Genomic DNA, 20,827 nt, shown 5'->3' with positions numbered 1-20,827 from the left:
CACTGGTCCAAATGTTTTGATGACAAGTTTCGTATTCATGAATTATTTTTGTTATATTAGCTTTCTCGTGAGACTAAATGGATATTGTAAAGGTGTGCGGTGCCATAGGCGTTGAAATTTTGTTCAAATGTACTGAGTTACGCTGAAAGATGCCGCCCAAAATCAGCAAAAAAAAAAAGTACATAGGTGGTACTCGTATAATGTCACTATCATTTCCTCCTGAAGTTCTGTCCCTAGTGGCGTCAATATCGAATCAATTTTATGGCCTGTATGTCTATTCTTCCTTACGCAATGTGCTACACTGGCTATAAATACTGGGTGATTCAAACAGAAAGAACAGATTTCCATTGTTTATTACAGACAAAATACGAGGGCTATTCCGAAAGTAAGGTCCGATCGGTCACGAAATGGAAACGACTATGAAAATCCGATAAAGCTTTGCACAGATGTGTTGGGTAGTGTCTCTAGTATAACCCCAGTTAGCATCACGTCGCTCTTCTCATTTCTGAGCTCGCAGTGAGTGCGTAAAGATGTCTAGAAAATAGTGTCTGCCGCCAAGTACGGGGGCCTGGTGAGAAATTTCCCCTGAACCTATGCAGCTAACATTACATAACTGTCGTGCTGTTTCGTCTTCAAGACAATTCTCAGCCGCATTCTGCAGGGGCAATGAAGATGCTCCTGCATCGTTTTCAAATGGAAGTGTGAGAGTACCCACAATACAGCCCGTAATTGTCTCCCTCTGAGTTTCAGCTCTGGTCACATGAACCGCTGGTTATGAAGACAACATTTCGGCACAAGACAACGAGCCGTAGGCCAGCGTAGAGAATTGGCGGAGAGCACTGGCGGCTGCCTTCTATAGCGAGGGTATGGGAAAGTTGGTACAACGCTACGATACACGTCTAAGTCGGGTCGGCGACTATGGAGATAAGTAGCTGCAAGGTGTATCTAACTGTTGCAAATAAAACATTTTTGATTTTTACCGTGGTTTCCATTTCGCGACCTATCGGACCTTACTTTCGGAATAGCCCTCGTACGAAAGATAGAATCACATTTTGCATATCGTTAGATAAAGGAAGTTTCGAAGTTTTGTGTTCGTACGAACACTATTATACATGTACCATGAGCACCGAGCGTTGCTCGAGAAACATCGAAATGGTGGTCCGTTTCATTCCACACACGAATCAAGACGTCCTGCTTACTGAATCGTCACCTTCAACCATTCGATTTCTCAGCTCTTGAAGAGTAGTTGCCATAGGTGTGACAAAGACTCAGTCTTTTATGTACACCCACCGAAAAAATCGCGAGATGTGACTTCTGGTCACCTGGGAGGCCAAAAGCAGAGAACAAGATCTTTTTGTCCACCTCTCCCAATCCAATGTTGTCTGACAGTATTGTTAAGATAACGCCGCACATCAATGTGAAAGTGAAATCACTGGAAATCATTGGAAATTTTGTGAAGTTGAGGGAACAACCAATACAAACAAACGCGCAGCTGTGTCAAAACTTAGAACCTTCCTTTATCCAGTGACATGCGCAAGTGTTCCATCTTTTATAGTTTGTTTGTAATATAAATAAGTTTAATCTGTTTTTTTCTTTTTGAATCATCAGGTATAATACAAAATTCTAGAAAATTCACTACTGATATGTGAGTTTGCATGAAACACACCTCTATTACTATTCTATACTGTTCTCCTGTTCTGTTCCATATAAGAACATTCATTTTATCAAATACAACGCTTCAATGGGAACGACCGTGATTGCGGCATCAAAAAATTGCGTATAGAGACACACTCACATTTATATTTTTAGATCGCCGGTTTCTACCGTCCCAAACGGTTTCGACCGTGTCAAATGGTCATCATCAGATCTGTGAGCCGGTGCAGAAAACAAGTGACGACACACCCTCCTCCGGGAAGCACATTTACGTGATGATGATGATCATTTCAATGAGTCGAAATCCGCAATCTAAAAACAAAACCTTGACTGTGTCTGGGACTATTATGAAGTACTGTCAATTTGGGATTTTTTTATCACGGGTGAAAGTCATGTTAAGATCTACAGCCATTCACCGTCTAAAATCACTCTCCATTCGTAAATTGGTAATCATGTTCACAGAGGATGACAACATTTGTTCTGCTTATGCTACCCTGAATAGTAACAGTAACAACAGAGCGTTACCTTTAATAGCATTTGCTTCTCGAAATTAAACGTACTAATTCAGTAGTTAGTGTTAAATGTCATAACAGCACTGACGAGCTGACAAAAATAACAATTTTCAGGTAGTAATTACATTTAACGATTGTGCTCTTGAGGTGCCTTGTACTGCAATTTCTTTAAAATGCATATCTCATCACTTGTACAGCGTAAGAATAGCACTAATTACGTTAGGCTTCTTCACTTTCACCCATACACACAGCGCTGCACGTTCTACATAGGCTATCATTCAGTTTTCCATTTATTGGGCTGTTCTTACAACGGTCGAAACCTAATGGCTTCATTACTGAAGAGCAAACACCACTGTACAGTGTGTGTCTATGAGGCTCTGCCAGCGTGATTGGTGCGAATACATTTCTGGACACGCTAAGAACTTGACTGATCTGGTCTCCTGCATATTATTTCGAATACAGATGTAGTTGCCTACGTCAGATGGACTTGCGATTTGAGGAAAAGTTCGACCAATTAGAGCTTTGTCTTGAGTCACGATGGAAGAAACGCTTTGCCTGTGAACAGTACTATGTACTAAAGTATGTGATTATGTTTTCTGACAGTTACTGGGTGGATTTAATGAGGCAGCTGAAGAAACTACCGGAACACTTCGTGAACTTCGCCAGATGTCACTTCCAGGAATTCATGGATATTTGACTACCAGCTTTCGTTGGGAAACCCTCTGCGCTTTTACAGTTGCACGGATGTACCGTAACCGTTAGCGAAGTGAGGCAACGGCAGCTCCAGTCGGAAAGAAACTTCATGGGCAAATTAACCTTGGCATTGGCCCTAAGGCCTTGTGTCTAACACCTGATATAAAAGAACGTCCGTGAGCAGACAGTCGTTAGAAGCGAAGGCTGTCCGGCTGAAGATCATGACAGAGGGCATAGTCAAAGTGATGCTGGCACTGAAACGCAAGGACTATACAGTAATGAAAATCAGTTTTATTTGTGGGCATGCATGCTGCATTTATGACGAAATATAACTATTGTCTGTTGTTTTACAGGTTTTTTCACAAGCTGTTCAGTCGAAGCAGAATCTACATCTACATACATACTCCGCAATCCACCATACGGTGCGTGGCGGAGGGTACCTCGTACCACAACTAGCATCTACTCTCCCTGTTCCACTCCCAAACAGAATGAGGGAAAAATGACTGTCTATATGCCTCTGTACGAGCCCTAATCTCTCTTATCTTATCTTTGTGGCCTTTCGTTGAAATATAAGTTGGCGGCAGTAAAATTGTACTGCAGTCAGCCTCAAATGCTGGTTCTCTAAATTTCCTCAGTAGCGATTCACGAAAAGAACGCCTCCTTTCCTCCAGAGACTCCCATCCGAATTCCTGAAGCATTTCCGTAACACTCGCGTGATGATCAAACCTACCAGTAACAAATCTAGCAGCCCACCTCTGAATTGCTTCTATGTCCTCCCTCAATCCGACCTGATAGGGATCCCAAACGCTCGAGCAGTACTCAAGAATAGGTCGTATTAGCGTTTTATAAGCGGTCTCCTATACAGATGAACCACATATTCCCGAAATTCTACCAATGAACCGAAGACGACTATCCGCCTTCCCCACAACCCCCATTACATGCTTGTCCCACTTCATATCGCTCTGCAATGATTACGACTACTCCAAACCATATGAACTTGTCAGTCACACACATACCGACATTAGTCGCAGAAAAAGGACCACACTCTCGTGGTGGTTTCCTAACCCACTTTACTTTTACTGCTACTAAGAAGCTCTCAGAGGCGAAAATCGACATTTTTGCGAGCATGGCCAAAATAAAATGGTTCAAATGGCTCGGAGCACTATGGGACTTAACTTCTGAGGTCATCAGTCCCCTAGAACTTAGAACTACTTAAACCTAACTAAACTAAGGACATGACACACATCCATGCCCGAGGCAGGATTCGAACCTGCGACCGTAGCGGTCGCGCGGTTCCAGACTAGATAACTTATCTCTCCTTGTATTTGCCCGCCCCTGGTAGTTGAGTGGTCGGCGCGACGGAATGTCATAGCTAACGGCCCAGGTTCGATTTCCGTTTGGGTCGGAGATTTTCTCCGCTCATGGAGTGGGTGTTTTGTTGACATTATCATCATCATTTCATCCCCATCGACACGCAAGTCGCCCAAGTGACGTCAAATCGAACGACTTGCACCAGGCGAAGTGTCTACCCGACGGGAGGCCCTAGCTTCAAGGCATTTCCATTTCCTTGTATTTTATCACCCATAACTTGAAAATTGCAAAGATTGTATTCCTGTCAACATCGTCAACAGCTTTTCCCCGAAATCTACAAATGCTATAAATCTGGGTTAGTTTTTCTTCAATTTATCTTCTTGGAAAAATCACAGAATCAGCATTATTTCAGGTGTTTTAACAATACTCTTGAACCCAAACTCATCGTAATCCAAGTCGGCTCCTACCAGTCGTTCCAACCTTCTGTAAATAATTTGTGTCAGTATTTTACAAGCATGAATACTTGAACAGATAATTCATTAATATTCACATCTGTCGGCATCTAAAAAGCCTGTATATCAAAGGAACACAGTTACCGTTCCGAAGTGAGGCTTCTTTAGCGCTAACTCGATGTCTTGACCCTGGTAAATTCTAAAGCTACTACATCGCACTCATTCGCCACATTTGATAGTCTTCTAGAGAATTATCCTTGTTCATTTATTTAAGAGACCTCTACAGGTTCTCCTACCCTGCCCACCAGCTGCTGGTTTCATTTTAGGAAAATAGTTTAATAATAAGAACTTCAGTTTAGGGCGCCAAATTCAGTTATGTTCTCTTGCTGTAAGTACTGATTGAGTAGAAGTCCAGCCTACTCATAGCGCGACAGAAAGTAAAGTAGCATCTCTCTGTCTGAAATATAGCGAATGTTCTTACGTTTACCCAAACGCAACCAGAAAATTCAGTGCAACATACTTAACAAAAATCGTTTTCATTGTTGTGCTAGATTTTATGTGAAAATCGATTAAATAAATCGGGTTATATCCACAATGTATTTTGTAAACGTTTTCGTTGATGTTCTTTTTCCTCAGTATGGAAATCTGTGGACAACTTCATTTCGTCATAACTGTTAAAAACCTTGGATACATATCTGAGGAATGCCAAGGATTCAATTTACGTTTTTATGTTACTTTTTTAGGCGTCTTTGGAATACAATTAAGTGTTAAGTGCCTAATTCTTCATAGACTTTAATTCTTTGTCATTTTCTGTATTTGAGCAGTATCTTAAAATGTCTTTCTCAATCAAGGAATTCTTACTCCATTCCTGTTGGATGCTTTGAAACTTATGTACAATTGGATATTTGAGGATTTATGTTTTGTAATACAGTTTAGATTCAGTGATTGGTCAAGGACGATGATATTACCGTATTTTATGGGCTATAAGACGCACTCCTTTCTTCGAAAAAAATGCCTCCAAAATTAAAGTATGTCTTATACACGAGATTAATGTAAAAATGTCCAATGTCTGATTTAAAATTCCCGCCAGTTAAAAATGGCCATGTATTCGACGCCGCGGGAAACCTGTCGCTATCTGGCAACATTGAATTCAACTGGCACCAGCAGGGCGCCGATGCAACGGGAACGTGCGTTGCGGGGCTTCACAACCTTGTTAACACTGTCTCTCTCCCGCCCCACAATCACAAACCCATGACACTGTCTACTCTATGATGCGTCATTGCAGTCTACGGTGCCAGTGAACCTGAATTAAAGCGATTTGTGTTATCGGTAACAGTACACTATGTTCATTATTAGGTGGTTTCGTAATGAAAAAAAATAAAAGGTATTCATACTGAAAGGTCTCTGTTGGATTCCTTTCATGTTAATTTCTTAAATCTGTTGTCATTTACGGCTTAAATTCCTCTTCTAAATTTACTGTGGCGTTTCTGACTATCTGGGAGGAGACTGAGTAGTGGAACGTGTTACTTTTACACATAAACAAGAACGATCTGTCACACTACTACTCTTTAAAACACAGTTTATATGTAATTCATGTCACACAGTCTCATACGGAACCTACATCCGCTTTCTTTTATATACTGTATATGATAAGATGCTGTCATCCCCCTTCCCTTCCGTGTGGATGAATGAGCAAATGTATTTCTAGTTGCATGCTTGAGGGTAGCAGACAAGCCTGTCTCCTAGAGAACAGTAAGACCAACGTCGGAACAGGTAGCTACGGTTTCTAAAAGCAGAGAGGTTTCTATTCTTAGTATGGTCCTGTCCGTCCCTTGTCATGTTGGTATAGGAAGCTGCCTTTCTGGCCACTTCCGTTTGTATTTGTGAGGCACCCCTCAGGAAGGGACCAGGTCAGTCTGTCCGCGGCGAACGTCTGAAGTGGTAAGATCTCCGGCTAAGCGCGTGTCTGCTAAGTCCGTAGGACAATGGATTTCTTAAGTTTAGCCTAACTGAAAATTTAATCACCTTTATTTCAGGTTTATCTCTAAAATATCTAATGTTATCTTAAATTGCAACGCAGTGTAATTCGCGTGTGAAGTTCAGAATATCTTCCGGTAGTTGCTTTGTCACTACTTTGTGAGTAAAGTGGAACCACGTGTTGATCAGTAACTCTATGATCATCAATCTTAAATGCGAATGCTCGTGTGATTATAACGTCTCGTCTTGACAATATTTTTTTAAATATAGCAACTTTTCTTTATGTTCAACCCACGTGGGGTGTACTTTATGAGACCAGTACCACGTGCTTATACAACTGTTTGACCCATCAGGTTAATAGTAAGACGATAGTAACCAGTTCGAGGTTTTTCATTAGTAAATTGCGTTTCGATGTAATTTATTTTAATTATCAAAATTATTGTGGAGCTACGCTCTTTGTGTAAACCAAGTTGACCACGTGAAGCATGTGGTGAAAGCATCAAAGTAGCCCTCAGCTATTCTTTTCGGGAAGATTTCACAGAGAGTTAGTATGAATTTAGTATACCAGTGTGCGGTCATTACATGACGGACAGGATTGCGCTACGAACGTAACTTCTTTGGGTGAAAATTGAATCGGTTGGTTGTGGTTAATTTCCTCTTGCATATGTTTCAACGTTCTTTGTGTGTTATTTTATGAATGCAGTGTTGTATGTAGTCTCCCAATCTTGGCTCCCTTTTAATGTGTTCCGTAAGATTACAAACTCACATTTTTACAGTCCTACATAAGGCATCAGCTTAGTTATGACTCAAGTTTAATATGCTGAAATTTCAATGATCAATGTTAAAATAAATTTCCAAATATAAATTGATTTATTTCTTTTCATTTAAATTCTCTCTTATATATATATATATATATATATATATATATATATATATATATATATATATATATATATATATATATATATAGGGGCGTTCAGAAAGTAAGCTCCGATCGGTCGCGAAATGGAAACGACTATGAAAATCCGATAAAGCTTTGCACAGATGTGTTGGGTAGTGTCTCTAGTATAACCCCAGTTAGCATCACGTCGCTCTTCTCATTTCTGAGCTCGCAGTGAGTGCTTAAAGATGTCTAGAAAATAGTGTCTGCCGCCAAGTACGAGGGCCTGGTGAGAAATTTCGCCTGAAGCTATGCAGCTAACATTACATAAATGTCGTGCTGTTTCTTCTTCAAGACAATTCTCAGCCGCATTCTGCAGGGGCAATGAAGATGCTCCTGCATCGTTTTCAAATGGAAATGTGAGATTACCCACAATACAGTCCGCAATTGTCTCCCCCTGAGTTTCATCTCTGGTCACATGAACCGCTGTCTTTGAAGACAACATTTTGACACAGACAACGAGGTGTAGGCCAGCGTGGAGAATTGGCGGAAAGCACTGGCGGCTGCCTTCTATGATGAGGCTATTGAAAAGTTGGTACAACGCTATGACAAAAGTCTAAGTCAGAACGGCGACTACGTAGAGAAGTAGCTGAAAGGTGTAGCTAATTGTTACAAGTAAAACATTTCTGATGTTCACTGTGGTTTCAATTTGGCAATCAATCGGAGCTTACTTTCTGAACAGGCCTCGTATATATATATATATATATATATATATATATATATATATATATATATATATATATATAAACTGTTGTCGCATGACGATTAAAAGATTATAATTAATGTTGGGAATTTGGTAGGCTAGACTGGATACCTGGTGAAACAGTTGCTCAGTAATGCAAGGTTAACTTCCCCAGACAGCTCACAGCTTTTAAACCGCTTTTATTGTCTATCAGCACCGCTTTCATAGAAAATTAAAGCAACAACGTTACAATACGATGTGGGTTATACATTGAAAGTAATAGCGTATGCAGACGAACATGGAAACAGAGCAGCTGAACGGCATTTCGCCCATTCACGAACAGAAAAAACCACTGGTAATTGTCGGGCTGGTGAAAAGCAACTGAAAAAAAGAGGAAGACTAAATATGCAAATAGAGGACTGAACGCAAAATGGCCAAAACTAGAAGATGACATTCTAAAATGGATTTATGGAACGTCAAAATGGCATTGGAATTAATACAGAAATTGTTCAAATACACGCTTGTAAGCTATCGCTACAGTGGAGCTTAACAGATTTTAAGGGTGGAATTGGTTGGTGGTACAGGTCTACGAACCGTCATGGACTTAGTAGCATGCAAACAAAAACGAAAATAACTCAGAAAATGCCCCTAGAGTACGAAGAATAATTATTGTCTTTCAATCGCTCTATGATCCAAGATCGGAATAAAACCAATGTGGAACTAAGCCAAATAGCTGATATGGACGAAATTCTTCTGACATTTGATGTTCCGAGTAACAGAGTGATTGCTATGAAAGACGCCAGAACTAAAGCAATAAAAACAAAGTGGACATGAAAAAATTCACTGCACTGTTATCCATATTGTGTTGACGGCACAAAGCCTAATCCAATGATCATTTTCAAGCGTAAAACAATGCCAAAACCTTCTGAAATACCGCCAGGTACATGTACATGTACATGACATGGAGCCAGCCGGAGTGTCCGAGCGGTTCTAGGCGCTACAGTCTGGAGCCGTGCGACCGCTACGGTCGCAGATTCGAATCCCGCCTCGGGCATGGATGCGTGTGATGGCCTTAGGTTAGTTAGGTTTTAGTAGCTCAAAGTTCTGGGGGACTGATGACCTTAGAAATTTTGTTGGATGGACGAGGCTGGTATGAAATTGTGGACTAACAGAGTGTGTGGGAGAGAAGGAAAGGTAGTTTATTGAAGAAGAGTTCTCATCCCGTGCTATATCAGTTTAGTAGTAATTTGACAAATTCTGTGTAAGAGAAATTGAGACAGGGAAATACAGAACCTGCTGTTATTCCAGGAGGATTTACTTCACAATTGCAACCTCTTGCCAGCTAGATGAATAAACCATTTGATGTATCTATGAGAGAGAAGTGGAACAAATGATCATGTATGACACCCACCACGAGTTCACACCGAAGGAAGCTTTAAAACGACCTACATTTAAACAAGTGAATCACTGGATGAAACTGCCGTGATCTAGAGTGAGAGAAGACATTATTGTAAAATCTTTCAAGAAGTGCGGCGTAACTAACGCTGTCGATGGCACTGAAGACCATCTTATGTATGAAGAGGACAACGATGACGACGATGAAGAAGAAGAACAATAGCAAAAACAAGAAAAGTTCAGACGACGATTGTCAGGGATTTTAAATTTCAGTCCGGTTATATAATTTTTTTTAGTCTGGCTTTGCAATCTACTAATAAAAATTGTAAGAATGCCATTTTTTTTAAATTGCTTGAAAAAGGTGCGTCTTATAGTCCACAAAATACGGTACATTTCTTCAGAAATGAAGGATAATTGAGGGAAATTTGTTGTCCTTCGTCCTCAATTGCCTGTAATATTTTGTTACTAATTATCTCATTGGGATCGTCTAGATAGTAGTGGATAAAACACATTTCTTGATGTACTCGTTTCACCAGTTTAGCAACAACATCCAAAACATAGTGGAGTTAGTATTTATTTCCTAGTACTGCGCTAATCAAATTATGATTGTCAATCAACAGAGGAACAACTATAAAAACGGTGCAAGAACACATTAATAGACAATTTTGAACAGGGAAGATATCATATTTCTTATGATTTTCTGGTTTTCAGTGATTATGAAATCCTAAGGGTAGGCCTAACATTCTACGTCTAAAGGACAGCATTATTATTACTGCAAGTAAGTTTAAATTGCTGTTATTTCCTTTCGTATTTTGTTAAAACGACAAATGTACGGGACATCTGCCATTTCAACGAAATACTCAGTCTTAACCTGTTATTGATTTGAAAATGTATTTTGGCGCCTGTTAGTGCAGAGCACAACACTGCATTATACACTGAAGAGCCAAGGAAACTGGTACACCTGCTTAATATCGTGTAGGGGCCCAGCGAGCACGCTGAAGTGCCGCAACACGACGTCGTATGGACTCGACTAATGTCTGAAGTATTGCTGGAGGGAACTGACACCATGAATCCAGCAGGGCTGTCCATAAATCCGTAAGAGTACGAGGGGATGTAGATCTCTTCCGAGCAGCACGTTGCAAGGCATCCCAGATATGCTCAGTAATGTACATGTTTGGGGAGTATGGTGGCCAGCGATAGTGTTCAAACTCAGAAGTGTGTTCCTGGACCCACTCTGTAGTAATTCTGGACTTTTGGGGTGTCGCCTTGTCCTGCTGCAATTACTCAAGTCCGTCGGAATGCACAATGGACGTGAATGGATGCAGATGATCAGACAGGATGCTTACCTACGTGTCACCTGCCAGAGTCGTATCTAGACGTATCAGAGGTCCCATACCAGTCCAAATGCACACGCTCCTCACCCTTATGGAGCCTCCACCAGTTTCAACAGTTCCCTGGTGACATACAGGGTCCATGGTTACATGAGCTTGTCTCCATACCGGTACACGTCCAAACGCTCGATGCAATTTGAAACGAGACTCGTCCGACCAGGCAACATGTTTCCAGTCATCGACAGTCCAAAGTCGGTGTTGAAGGGCTCAGTTTAGGCGTAAAGCTCTGTGTCGTGCCGTCATCAAGGGAACACGAGGGAGCCTTCGGCTCGGAAAGGCTATATCGATGATGTTTCGTTGAAAGATTGCACGCTGTCACTTGTTGATGGCCCAGCATTAACACTTGCAACAATTTGCTGAAGGGTAGCATTTCTGTCACGTTGAACTTTTCTCTTCAGTCGTCGTTGGTCCCGTTCTTCCAGTATCTTTTTCCCGCCACATCGATGTCGGAGATTTGATATTTTACCTGATTCCTGATATTCACGGTACACTCGTGAAATGGTCGTACGGGAAAATCCCTACCACATTGCTACCTACTGTCGCTCATGCGCCGACTATAACATCACCTTCGAACTCACTTAAATCTTGATGACCTGCCACTGTAGCAGCAGTAACCGATCTAACAACTGCGCCGAACCCTTGTTCCCTTACATAGGCGTTGCCGACCGCAGGACCTGTTTGCATATCTCTGTATTTGAATACGTATGCCTATACTACTTTCTGTGGCGCATCAGTGTAGTTGACAATCCTGTCCACTGTTAGTTCATAGCACAACAACGTATAGTAAATCCTGCGTTATTGTGTACAGCTTTTACTGTTATGACGCTGACTGTGTACTTGGAGGGAAAAAAATATCAGACCCCCGAAGCCATTAGATGAATATAATAAATGTAAGCAATACTGAGATGACTATCTTGTAATAAATATTCTGCAAAGAATGTTGATACCACGATAATTGTTGGTGAATGTGGGCAATTTCATTGTTGTTGTTGTTGTTGTTGTGGTCTTCAGTCCTGAGACTGGTTTGATGCAGCTCTCCATGCTACTCTATCCTGTGCAAGCCTCTTCATCTCGTAGTACATCCTTCTGAATCTGTTTAGTGTATTCCTCTCTTGGTCTCCCTTTACGATTTTTACCCTCCACGCTGACCTCCAATACTAAACTGGTGATCCCTTGATGCCTCAGAATATGTCCTACCAACCGATCCCTTCTTCTAGTCAAGTTGTGCCACAAATTTCTCTTCTCCCCACTTCTATTCAGTACCTCCTCATTAGTTATGTCACTACCCATCTAATCTTCAGCATTCATCTGTAGCATCACATTTCGAAAGCTTCTATTCTCTTCTTGTCTAAACCATTTATCGTCTACGTTTCACTTCCATACATGGCTACACCCCATACAAATACTTTCAGAAACGACTTCCTGACAGTTAAATCTATACTCGATATATTCATTGGTATTTTTGTCGGTTAAGTTAAATCAGTTCTACAAGAGGACTGCTGCGTAAATTCACAGCATCACTTCATTTATCATTCCAGCAACCATAGCTATATTGTGCATTTGTCATTCATCAATGGTGTGATCAAACATACCTTTCACATTAGACTTAAGCCAGCAAAGTGAACTACCTAGAAACGTATGCTATCCTAGCAAATTTCCCATAAAGAAGCAAACCATGGAGAACCTTCAAATAATCATTCAATAAGTGCAAAATACACTCCTGGAAATTGAAATAAGAACACCGTGAATTCATTGTCCCAGGAAGGGGAAACTTTATTGACACATTCCTGGGGTCAGATACATCACATGATCACGCTGACAGAACCACAGGCACATAGACACAGGCAACAGAGCATGCACAATGTCGGCACTAGTACAGTGTATATCCACCTTTCGCAGCAATGCAGGCTGCTATTCTCCCATGGAGACGATCGTAGAGATGCTGGATGTAGTCCTGTGGAACGGCTTGCCATGCCATTTGTGGCGCTCACCTGCACGGCGCCACACACGCATACGACCATCATTGGCACCAAGGCAGAAGCGACTCTCATCGCTGAAGACGACACGTCCCCATTCGTCCCTCCATTCACGCCTGTCGCGACACCACTGGAGGCGGGCTGCACGATGTTGGGGCGTGAGCGGAAGACGGCCTAACGGTGTGCGGGACCGTAGCCCAGCTTCATGGAGACGGTTGCGAATGGTCCTCGCCGATACCCCAGGAGCAACAGTGTCCCTAATTTGCTGGGATGTGGCGGTGCGGTCCCCTACGGCACTGCGTAGGATCCTACGGTCTTGGCGTGCATCCGTGCGTCGCTGCGGTCCGGTCCCAGGTCGACGGGCACGTGCACCTTCCGCCGACCACTGGCGACAACATCGATGTACTGTGGAGACCTCACGCCCCACGTGTTGAGCAATTCGGCGGTACGTCCACCCGGCCTCCCGCATGACCACTATACGCCCTCGCTCAAAGTCCGTCAACTGCACATACGGTTCACGTCCACGCTGTCGCGGCATGCTACCAGTGTTAAAGACTGCGATGGAGCTCCGTATGCCACGGCAAACTGGCTGACACTGACGGCGGCGGTGCACAAATGCTGCGCAGCTAGCGCCATTCGACGGCCAACACCGCGGTTCCTGGTGTGTCCGCTGTGCCGTGCGTGTGATCATTGCTTGTACATCCCTCTCGCAGTGTCCGGAGCAAGTATGGTGGGTCTGACACACCGGTGTCAATGTGTTCTTTTTTCCATTTGCAGCAGTGTAGCTGCAGCAGATTGTTTGCGGACATTCTGAAGGACGCTTTGGTGTGAGAAAATACCGCGTTAGAGGACTAAGATAAACTTGTTACACTCGTTTTCTTTATAGTTACCTTTCCAAACATAATAAAAAATGGAGTCATGTACAAGCATTAAAAAGCAAATAAAATATTCTTTTGATTTATATTTCTGTTATTTGTCTACAATTTGTTAAAAGGACACAAGTCTGGAGTTTTTGAAAAGTAGTAACATTGTCAGTCTGCTCAATATAAGAGAGTTCAGACCAACCATCCTCATTAAGAGTGGTATTACTGTGGTCTGGAGTGGAAAATTCGGAGAAAACTTTCCTAACCGAAAATTCGTTTGCCCTTTCAGCAAATGATTAATCACTTGTAGAGGAAAATGTAGCCATCACATGGAAAGCTGTAGCTACTTGACTGGCCGTGACGTCCTCCTACAGGTTAACTTGCGAGCCAGGCAGCTGGCCCAGACAACAATCGGATTCTCACGTATGTCTGGTACACCAGCCAGTCAGGTTTTAGAGGGATTTCCAAATCACTGAGCATTTGCTATGCTAGTCCCCAGCTCCGTCTTGCAAAATACGATAGACAAGCAGTTAAAAAATGGTTCAAATGGCTCTGAGCACTATGGGACTCAACTGCTGAGGTCATTAGTCCCCTAGAACTTAGAACTAGTTAAACCTAACTAACCTAAGGACATCACAAACATCCATGCCCGAGGCAGGATTCGAACCTGCGACCGTAGCGGTCTTGCGGTTCCAGACTGCAGCGCCTTTAACCGCACGGCCACTTCGGTCGGCACAAGCAGTTAAAATGCGATAACAAGCAGAATAATAAAGTTCACGGATTTCACAGACAGATGGTGCTCGTGACTGCACTTTGTCGACGGGAAGCACATCCAGCTAGAAAGTTAAAAAAATACGTTCCCCAAATTAGGATAATAGAGGAACCTTTATGATGGGTTTAATACTAGAAAAGAAGCAAAAAGCTTAGGTTGCATAGTGAGATATAGAATCAGACAAGTCAACGTAAAATGCAAAAATATATATTTATTTACAATTTACAACGACGTATAATGATCAACTAGGGGGTGATTTCGTCTGACGTGCACACGTTCTTCGTCATTATGGGGATGAAATCGATGACACAGCAGCTGCTGGGACGCGTCTAACCGTGGTAGCCATGAGCCAGGCCGAGTCCGTGCACTCCCAGCAGCCCGTGGGCGCCGGCCAGCACTGGAGCGGCGACGACAGCGGGCGCGGCGTGGGCGAGGATGGCGGGGGCGGCGTGGGCGGCGGCGGCAGCGTGGGCGGCGGCAGCGGCATGGGCGGCGGCCCCGTTGATGTGGGCGTCGCGCGCCTGCGTCTGGGCGACGGCGGTCAGGTGGGCGGCGCGGGCGGCGGCCACGTCGTGTGTGTCCTGCACGTAGCCGCCGGGGCCGACGGCGATGTGCGCCGGGCCGTAGGCGGCGTAGCCCGGGTGGACTGCGGGGGCGGCGACGACGGCGTGGGGCGCGGCCACCAAGGCGGGGGCGGCGGCGATCACGCCGTGGGCGGCGCCCAGGTAGCCGGGCCTGGCCACGGCCACAGCGACGACGGCGACGAGCAGGACCTGAAGACAGTCCAGTGTGCTTCATTCGTTTTGACTTGGTCCTTGCTCTTTCAGTGTTTTTTGACATTATGTACTTATTTGTTTGTAAAACTTGAAAGAATCAGTTACGGAGATGTGTGGTGCGTAATAGTGCCCTACAAATTTACCTGGCCTTACTACAAAAAGAAGAAGTTAGACAACCAGTTTCAGTTGTTGAGAACCATCTTCAGATCATACTTTCTAAACTAACTGACATGTTAAAGCACATAGTGTGCCGAACCAATAACGCACTGCAATTGTGCCCCATGTACTAAAAATATGATGGGCAGATCACAAAATTCGTTATGGTTACATTGATAGGGAATAATAGTATATTCTTCTTCAATAATTTTTGATATTCTAATTAATTTCCTTCCTCATTATCTTCTTCTTCTTTTCCTCTTCTTCTGCCGCTGCTGACTCTCAGACACTAGTAGAGTTTCCAGAATGAGATTTTCACTCTGCAGCGGAGTGTGCGCTGATATGAAACTTCCTGGCAGATTAAAACTGTATGCTGGGCCGAGACTCGAACTCGGGACCTTTGCCTTTCGCGGGCAAGTGCTCTACCAACTGTATTACCCAAGCACGACTCACGCCCCGTCCTCACAGCTTTACGTCTGCCAGTATCTCGTCTCCTACCTTCCAAGCTTTACAGAAGCTCTCCTGCGAACCTTGCAGAACCAGCACTTCTGAAAGAAAGGAGACGAGGTACTGGCAGAAGTAAAGCTGTGAGGACGGGGCGTGAGTCGCGCTTGGGTATCTCAGTTGGTAGAGCACTTGCCCGCGAAAGGCAAAGGTCCCGAGTTCGAGTCTCGTCCCGGCACACATTTTTAATCTGCCAGGAAGTTTCACTAGTAGAGTTATTCAAGAGGGTCTACCTGGTGAGTTGATCAGCATTGGTGTTATAAAGAAATTGAAGTAGCAATAGAAAAACACTGACTAACACATGTTATCACTGTACAGTTACTGAATACGGCCATCATAGCTTTCAGATGTAGTTTACATTGTTTCCTCGCTGTTGTCTTACAACGAGACGCACCTCCTCATAATTTAAGATTACAAAATATTGACAGATGAACTTCATTTGCTGAAGACTCCTTGAATACCAGTCCAACACATTGATTCTCTCTGATAACTTTCAAATGATTCTTTCCTTAGTGATGTTCTTTGTTATCTTTGTTGATCTTCAATTTCAGTATCATATACGGTGGGACTGCGTCATAGAATGCTACTCATCCCAGCTATTTTACATTCAGCAGTGGAAACATTCATGTTGAAATACTAATAAAGTAAAATGGTCTATGAGACACTGGCCTATGCTATATGCAAATATATTATAAAGATATTTCAACATTCCAGCTGCGTGAAGCAGTTCAAACTCTATAAGCTCTTAGTTGAAGACTCCACGTCCGTTTCCAAGTGGTAACTACTAACGGTTAGACAGAAAACTGTAATTAGCTGTATTAGGTTAATAAATGTATATTGCTTAGAAAAAAAAGTTCATTTGAAATCTACCTTCAATTTCTTTAGTCCACTGTCTTCTCTCTCGAACTGACTTACCAATTAGTTAGCATTATGTTATATAGCTATGGAGCGGCGTGGCTATCTGTTGCAAAACTCTATGCTCTAGATGTTGTGATCATGATGTTTTGTTTTCTGGGGCGCTCAACTGCCCGGTTATCAGCGCCCATACAAATTCCCAACCTTTGCTCAGCCCAATCTCGCCACATGAATGATGATGAAATGAGGACAACACAAACACCCAGTCATCTCGAGGTATCTAGACTACAAAGAGATGTGAATATGGATGATGCTATTTTTGGATCAAACATAAGTACAGATAGGTATCTCTCCGCCACTTTGTATCTACATGATGTGTATAAAATGCTTTTTGGCAATTAATTTACGTGCATTCTCAAACGTGACACTGTTTCTGGGCTGCATTATTAAAAAGCCTCCTGCCATACGGCGTTTCACTCCGTATTTTCAGATATTTTAGCGCTTTACATTCTAACTTATTTGTGTACGCTTGCATCCATTAGTGGCTGCCATCTGAAAATTCCGTTTGTCCATAACCGGCCATGTCTAAAAATAAAAAAATTTTTTAAATCGGAATAAAAGCATAGAACTGTCATTGTAATTTCTTCATACATACGCTTTCTCCGGACCTAAACAAGCTAAAAGTGTATCCAAACTAAAATAACTGTCAAAATACTGCGCAACTGCACTATTGGTCTTTATTAGAAATTGTGTTGGACAATACCAGATGCCCAATACTAAGCAATGCAGATAACCAATATTTACACACTCATACCTTTGGAGTAATGTTCCATAAAGTGACGTCTACAACTATACTACACCAGCCAGGTTACATTGTGTCGCGGAGGATACCTTTGGAACTACCACATTTCCCCTCCCTCCCTTTCCTTTTCGCGAACTGCTTGTGGGAAGAACAATTGTTGGTAAACATCATATTGACTCTATCGTCTCCAATTTTCTTCTTACGTTCATTTCACAGGGCATATATGGAAGGAAGTAGTTTGTTGTCTAACTCCTCCCGGGACGTACTAGGAATTTTAATAGGAAACATCGGGGAAACAGTAAGTATCTCTTGTAATATTTGAAACTAGAGTTCTTTGAACATTTTCGTAACGCTCTCTCGCCGACTATTCGAACCCATGACGAAATGCCGCTACTGGATGCATCGTTCCTATCTCTTCTATAGGTTCTACATTGTAAGCGCCCTAGACTGATGAGCAGTACTCAAGAATCGGTCCGACGCCGAAGAGAAAGAACGTGGCACGTACATCGCAGCTCGCGACACCGCAGGTCTTATGAGTTCTAGCAGCCGTCTCTGGCAGGGAACAAGTAGGTGTTTCAGACGAATTTAATAATTCTTCGATGTGCAACTTTAGTGGGTACCTGTTGACTGACATATTCGTTCCCCGTGTGTCCTGCACGGAGAAGAGCATTCGTCACAAATGTCAGGTCACAAGTTCGTTGCGGGGACCCCATCTTTCGTGGATCCCAATCGACCGAGCAAGAATTTCGTAAGTCATTTCTTTCGTGGATAAATTTTACCTCTTTAAGATTCTTTCAAAGATCTAAGCCCGGCACGTGAGTTTCCTACAGTAACTTCTATGTAGTCATTTCACTTCAGGTCGCTCTGGATGGTTACTCGTAAGTGTATTACAGTAGTTCCTGTTTCCAGTATTTTGTCGTCAACAGTGTAATAGAACAGTGGCCGATTTGTTCGCATATTTATGTCGAATACGTCACATTTATTTACGTTCAGTGTCTACTGCCAGTCTGTAACCCAATCACCGATCCTCTACACGTCTTCCTGCAATTCGCTGCAGTCTTCTGGCGTTGCTACCTTCTTAGATAGTTGCATCATCTGGGAACAACGTTATGCAGCTTCCGACGGTAACCACTTGATTCGTAAAACAATAACCGTCTTATCACACTTATATTGGGGTCCTCTTGAAATTACTTTTAGAAGTGTCGACGTTTTTCTGTTACGAACGTAGTGTTTAGCTGAATCCGCAAGGAGGTTCAGAATCCAGTATCCAGTTTGTCGCGATACTCGGTAAGCTTGTATTGTGTCCCTTCACGACAATATGGAACTGTCTCAAACGCCTTTCTGAAATCAACCTATACGTTCAACGCTTTAGTGACGTCTATGGCGCACTGATCTTATGGACGAACAGAACTCGATAAACTTCCGTTACACGATAGATCAGTCTAATCTAATAGCCGTAAATTCAGCTAAATACCTAGGTATTACAATCACGAACAACTTAAATTGGAAGGAACACATAGAAAATGTTGTGGGAAAGGCTAACCAAAAACTGCGTTTTATTGACAGGACACTTAGAAAATGTAACAGACCTACTAAGGAGACTGCCTACACTACGCTTGTCCGTCCTCTTTTCGAATGCTGCTGCGTGGTTTGGGATCCTTACCACATAGGACTGACGAAGTACATAGAAAAAGTTCAAAGAAGGGCAGCACGTTTGTATTATCGCGAAATATGGCAGAGAGTGTCACAGAAATGATACAGGATTTGAGCTGGACATCATTAAAAGAAAGGCGTTTTTCGTTGCGACGCAATGTTCTCACGAAATTCGAGTCACCAACTTTCTCCTCCGAATGCGAAAATATTTTGTTGACACCGATCTACATAGGGAGGAACGATAACCACGATAAAATAAGGGAAACCAGAGCTCGTACGGAAAGATATAGGTGTTCATTATTTCCGCGCGCTATACGAGATTGGAATAATAGAGAATTGTCAAGGTGGTTCCATGAACCCTCGGCCAGGCACATAAATGTGATTTGCAGAGTATCCATGTAGATGCAGATGTAGATGTAGAGCGAGGCGAGTTTCGCAAGATCTCTGTATGCGGAATCGATGTTTAATTTTATAGAGGAAACTGTCGTTTGCCAAGGACTTCGTAATACGTAAGCATAGAACATGTTCCACATTTCTACAAGCGGCTGACGACAAACAGCTTACAGATTATGCCTTTGCACCATTAGCAACAAACAGCGCACACTCCGCTGCAGAGTGAAAATCTCATTCTGGGGGGTCCGCAGCTCGTGGTCGTGCGGTAGCGTTCTCGCTTCCCACGCCCGGGTTCCCGGGTTCGATTCCCGGCGGGGTCAGGGATTTTCTCTGCCTCGTGATGACTGGGTGTTGTGTGACGTCCTTAGGTTAGTTAGGTTTAAGTATTTCTAAGTTATAGGGGACTGATGACCATAAATGTTAAGTCCCTTAGTGCTCAGAGCCATTTTAACCATTTGAACCATCATTCTGGGAACAAACATATATTTTCTCTTCGGCAATGACGGTTTCCGTGTATGGTTGTGAAGTTGACGTGTTGCCCACTTCTTCTGCAACTTTCTATAAAGAGTAACTTAGAAACTGTTGTTTCTTTTGGATCAAAGTTTGAGCTATGTTGGATATCTCTTACTAGCAATGTTTTGCATGGTAGCAGAGAAAAACATTTTGCATATATGTGGTACTAAATCAGTGAAATCTTGTGATCTAGTGATTATGTCCGGAGTGTAGTAACCAGCACAAATTCCATTACAGGGTAACACCGTACACATGTCTGTCGGGCACGAAGGTATCGAAGCTACAAGACAGCAGGACACGCTCTACCAAGAGATGATGGTTGATGTAGAATATTTTAGGAATTCTTACTCAGATTATTTTTACAAAGGGACGAAAACTTTATAAGGATAGCCTCAAAACCATTCCCGTCCGACAGTGTCGATAATCCATTTGGTGAAGTACGACTTAGGTATGTGGCCAAATCGCTGAAAAAAAAATCTGTGAGAACTCAGCCCGTGATGAAAGCAATGCAGTTCTCTCACTGGTCGGCTAATGACAAGTGTCAGGACGCACTGAGTG

The 20,827-nt window shown here is 42.8% G+C and overlaps 1 protein-coding gene across 2 annotated transcripts in view; it reads right to left on the bottom strand.

The window, feature by feature from the left end:
• The window catches only part of LOC126253590 (cuticle protein 63-like), a 64,446-nt gene that overhangs the window by 41,224 nt on the left and 2,395 nt on the right, over positions 1-20,827 (bottom strand). Inside the window, exon 2 of one of the 2 annotated variants that reach the window (XM_049955025.1) lies at positions 15,163-15,390. The exons of the other annotated variant lie outside the window; for it this stretch is intronic. Within the exon in view, the coding sequence (XP_049810982.1) occupies positions 15,163-15,390 (228 nt within the window). The remainder of the gene's footprint in view (positions 1-15,162; positions 15,391-20,827) is intronic. 2 annotated transcript variants of the gene reach the window in all.

This window comes from Schistocerca nitens, chromosome 4, assembly GCF_023898315.1.
Source record: "Schistocerca nitens isolate TAMUIC-IGC-003100 chromosome 4, iqSchNite1.1, whole genome shotgun sequence".
Classification (NCBI taxonomy): Eukaryota; Metazoa; Arthropoda; class Insecta; order Orthoptera; family Acrididae; genus Schistocerca; species Schistocerca nitens.
Note: the sequence above shows the minus strand (reverse complement) of the source record. Positions and strands in the feature narration are given on the sequence as shown.